The sequence below is a fragment of the Marmota marmota genome, unplaced genomic scaffold (assembly GCF_001458135.2).
Source record: "Marmota marmota marmota unplaced genomic scaffold, marMar, whole genome shotgun sequence".
NCBI classification, from domain to species: Eukaryota; Metazoa; Chordata; class Mammalia; order Rodentia; family Sciuridae; genus Marmota; species Marmota marmota.
Genome location: NW_026000241.1, coordinates 34643 through 39122, shown reverse-complemented (window position 1 = coordinate 39122; position 4480 = coordinate 34643). Strand labels below are relative to the sequence as shown.

General features: G+C 41.2%; 1 protein-coding gene across 1 annotated transcript in view; it reads right to left on the bottom strand.

The window, feature by feature from the left end:
- Positions 1-673: 673 nt before the first annotated feature.
- Positions 674-4480, bottom strand: part of LOC107145158 (zinc finger protein 177-like) — a 14514-nt gene continuing 10707 nt past the window's right edge. The window contains 3 exon segments of the mRNA XM_015488972.2: positions 674-1891; positions 1893-2291; positions 3116-3192. Of these exon segments, the coding sequence (XP_015344458.1) occupies positions 1193-1891; positions 1893-2291; positions 3116-3192 (1175 nt within the window). The 3' untranslated portion in view covers positions 674-1192.

Here is a 4480-nt window from a genome sequence, read left to right as displayed (position 1 = left end):
ATATTCAACAATTAGAAAACATAGGTTTCAACCATACATGAAGGATTCATAAAACTTGAATACACATCAGCTAAAACAGCTGGAACTGAAATCAGTTATAAGTGAAACTTCTCACAAGAGTAGTTTAGCTGGGTGCAATGATGCACGCCTGTAATCCCAATAACATGGGAGGTGGAGGCAGGAGGATTGCCAAGTTCAAAGCCAGCCTCAGCAAAAGTGAGGTGCTAAGCAACTCAGTGTGACCCTGTCTCTAAATAAAAAATACAAGTCAGGGTTGGGGATATGTCTCAGTGTCCCTGAGTTCAATCCCTGGTAAAAAAGAGTAGTTTAAACAGTTAGGAGTTTATTTTCTCATATAACATGAAATTTAGAGATAAGCAGTTCAGGATTGGTGCAGGTAGATATTATGTATCCTCTGTTGTGTCATTAATATCTTGTAACTGTTATCCTCTTGATGATGTATTTCTTAGGAAAAAAGAAAGGATAAGAGAAAGGGCAAATGGTGATAAGAAAATGCTAAATGAGATGTTCCTATTTCCATGAGATTCCTTAGAAGCCACATTCAGTGACATCTGTCTTCTCGTTTTAAGGACTGTGGATACATTTGGCCAATCATATCGCTGCAAGGTAAGTTGGGAAATGAGTGCTTAAACACTGTTTCAATATTGCCAAATTAAACAAAATTGTGAGATTTTTATTTTAAGGAACAAGGGGGCAGAGAATGAATATTGGGACAGTAACTAGTTCTATAAGCTACGTACACCACACAGCAAGTTTCTACCAACTTTTTACATTTATCTATATCATTAAGACTATGCATTCTGTCCAAAATGAGTTAAAATAAAGTTAACTAAAATATACATAAGATCTGCCTATTAATAAACTCACTTCTAACTTATCTGTGGGTCTAAAATATCTTGGTAGGAATCAGACATTATTTAGTACTAACTTATAATATTACATTATCAAAACTTTTGTGGTGTGAGTCAAGCAGTTTACTGATATATTGTCTTCAATGCTTATAAATTAATGAGTTATGGCACTTTAAGTATGAAACAGTCATTACTGATAAGAACCAAGAATTGTGCCTCAATACTTTTTCCACATGGTTTACAATACAATTTCTCTCCAGTGTGAGTTCTAGAATGAGGAATGAGACATGCAGGACAACATAACCTCCTCAAAAGTCATTTCATTCACAGACTTTCTGTCCTATATGTATTCGCTTGTGCATTATAAGGTTAGTGCTTGTGCTGAAGGCTTTCCCACACTGCATGCATTTATAGGGCTTCTCTCCAGTGTGTGTTCTCACATGTACCCTCAGGCAAGAGGAATTCCTAAAGGCCTTCCCGCATTCTTTACACTCATAGGTTTTTTCTCCAGTGTGAGTTCTTCTGTGCACAATAAGATAAGAGCCTGTGCTGAAGGATTTTCCACACTGATTACACTCATATGGTTTTTCTCCAGTGTGAGACCGTGTGTGTTTCTTAAGGGATGACTGATCAATGAAGGCTTTTCCACAGTCAGTGCATTCATAAGGTTTCTCTCCAGTGTGGGTTCTCACATGTTTCTGAAGGGATGACGGAACAGTGAAGGCCTTCCCACACTCCTTACAATCATAGGGTTTCTCTCCAGTGTGAGTTCTTTTGTGCACATTGAGATGAGAGCTCTGGCTGAAGGATTTTCCACAATGATTACACTCGTAAGGTTTCTCTCCAGTGTGGGATCTCATATGTTTCTTCAGGGAGGACTGAAAAATGAAGGCTTTTCCACAGTCACTGCACTCATAGAGTTTCTCTTTAGTGTGAGTTCTGACACATTTCTGAAGGGACAAAGGGTCAGTGAAAGCTCTCCCATATTTATTACATTCCAAGCTCTCCTCCACAGTTTGTATTTTTTTTATGAACACTAAGGGAAGACTTTGTTCTACAGTCAGTGCGTTCATAGAATTTCTCTCCAGTATGTATTTGCTCACATCCTGAGAAGGAAAAGTGAAGGCTGAAGGATACACCACACTGATTACACCTGTAAGCCTTCTCTCCTGTGAGAGTTCTTAAGTGTTTTCTAAGGCATGACTCCTGATTGAAAACTTTCCCACAATCCTTACATTCTAAAATTTTCTCTGCAGTGTGCATACTCACATGACTTTTAGTAGTTGAGGGACGTTTGAAGCCTTTGCTGTATTCTTTATATTTATAGCATTTCTCTTCCTTGCAATGACTGATACAAACAAGGTAAGGGTTCTTTCTGAAGAATCTTTCTATAGGTTTCTTGCCAGGTTGGGTTGGTACCTATTGAATAAAAAATAAGTGGTGACTAAAGGCTTTCTGACATTAATCTCACCCCTAGGAATTCCCTTCCATGTGGATTTTGCCATATAAAAGTAGTAGATGATTATGACTAATGTTGGTTATGACTTTTTTGTTGTTGGTTGTTTTTTAAGGAGACGGAGTATCACTAAACTGCCCAGGCTGATCTTGAGGCTCAAGTGATCTTCCTGCCTTACCCTTTGAGTGCTGGGACTACAGGTATGACCTTTGCTGTATTAGTTTTTCAAGGTGAATAAGCTATTGAGCTTTGTCCAATAGAGATTCTCTAGTATGAATGAAAAATTAATTATGTATTAAGTACTTAATACTAGAAAAATGCTTAAGTAAATATTGTGGGTATTATCTGTGAAGCAGCAAGTACTAAATTAGGTTTATAGATTTCTCTAATACTGCCTTCTAGAAGCTTTCTGAATTAGGTTTATAGATTTCGGACCTAGAAAATTTCTGAATTAGGTTTATAGATTTCTCTAATACTGCCTTCTAGTTCAGCTTTCTGAGGAGTAAATGCCTCTTCCTCAACTCATGCCCCTGATTTTAGAGTAATGTTGTTTTTTTACTTGTTGTTAATTCTCATCTTCTATAAAGAACCAGGAATCATTCTTAGTAAACTTTAAGTACTGAGACTGAACCCAGGGCTTTATTCATGGTAGGCAAATGCTATGCCACTGTACTATATCCCCAGACCTTTCTTTTGAGACAGGGTCTTGCTAAGTTGGCCAGGCTGGAATCTAATTTGTGATTCTCAGTGTGATACCATGCCTGGCATCATTTCAGGTACATCTTACCATTTTTATGCCATTGGATGTTGTATTCCTAGGAACATTCTGCACAGGAATTGAATCTTTTAGTTGAGTTTCCCAGTCTGAAAAGCATAGGGAAATTTTTTAAAAAAATCTTTATTTTTTAGTTGTATTGGACACAACACCTTTATTTTATTTATTTATTTATTTATTTATTTATTTATTTATTTATTTATGTATGTATGTGATGCTGAGGATCGAACTCAGGGTCTCGCATGTGTGAGGCAAGTGCTCTACTGCTGAGTCACAACCCCAGCCCCGGGGAAATTTTTTTTAATAATCATTGGGAGAAAAGGCTAGGATGAAAAGAAAAGGAAGCAGGCCCCTGTTGATTAGTTTCCAAACCATAAGAGTAAATACAAGAAAATGTTAAAGGGAAAATGCATCCAGAGACCATACCCAAACAAATAAAAAGCTCTGGGAAGAGATGTTAAGAATAAAAACATGCAAAGGAAATGAGAGGAATTTACTTGGCAAGGATTCTGGAAGTTTGAGAAAATAAGATGTGGCATTATCTGGAAAGCAAAATAGGAACAACAGAAAACAAAGCATTCATGAGGTATTGAATTTAAAAAGGAATTAAAACAGTTCTTTCTAGACACGTCACCCCAATTGGAGGAGGGGCAGAGGAGAGCCGCCGCCCGCGCCTGCAAGGTAGGCAGACCTGCGACCGACCCGCAGAACAGGCCCAGCAGCCTGCCAGCGTGGTAGACATGTCACCCCAATTGGAGGAGGGGCAGAGCAGAGCCACCGCCGGCGCCTGCAAGGTAGGCAGACCGGCAGAACAGGCCCAGCAGCCCGCCAGCGTGGTAGACACATCACCCCAATTGGAGGAGGGGCAGAGTGCCCGTGCCTGCAAGGTAGGCAGACCTGCGACCAACCGGGAGAACAGGCCCAGTGGCCCGCCGGCATGGTAGACACATCACCCCAATTGGAGGAAGGGCCCAGCTGCTGCCCGCAAGGTAGGCAGACCGCGCGTCCCGGAGAAGGGGCCCAGCGGCCCGCCGGCCTAGTTGAATGATCACTCCAATTGGAGGAGGGGCACAGCCACCACCCGCGCCTGCAAGGTAGGCAGACCTGCAACCTGGAGAACAGGCCCAGTGGCCTGCCAGCGTGGTAGACAGATCACCCCTATTGGAGGAGGGGCCCAGCTGTTGCCTGCAAGGTAGGCAGACCACGCGACATGGAGAAGGGGCCCAGCGGCCCGCTGGCGTGATAGATCACCCCAATTGGAGGAGGAGCACAGCTGCCGCCCACCCCTGAAAGGGAGACTTTGTAACTATACAAGAGCAATATAAATATATAGGGGGAAACTTCAATAACACAACAGTTTCACCAAGCAGAAAGAAA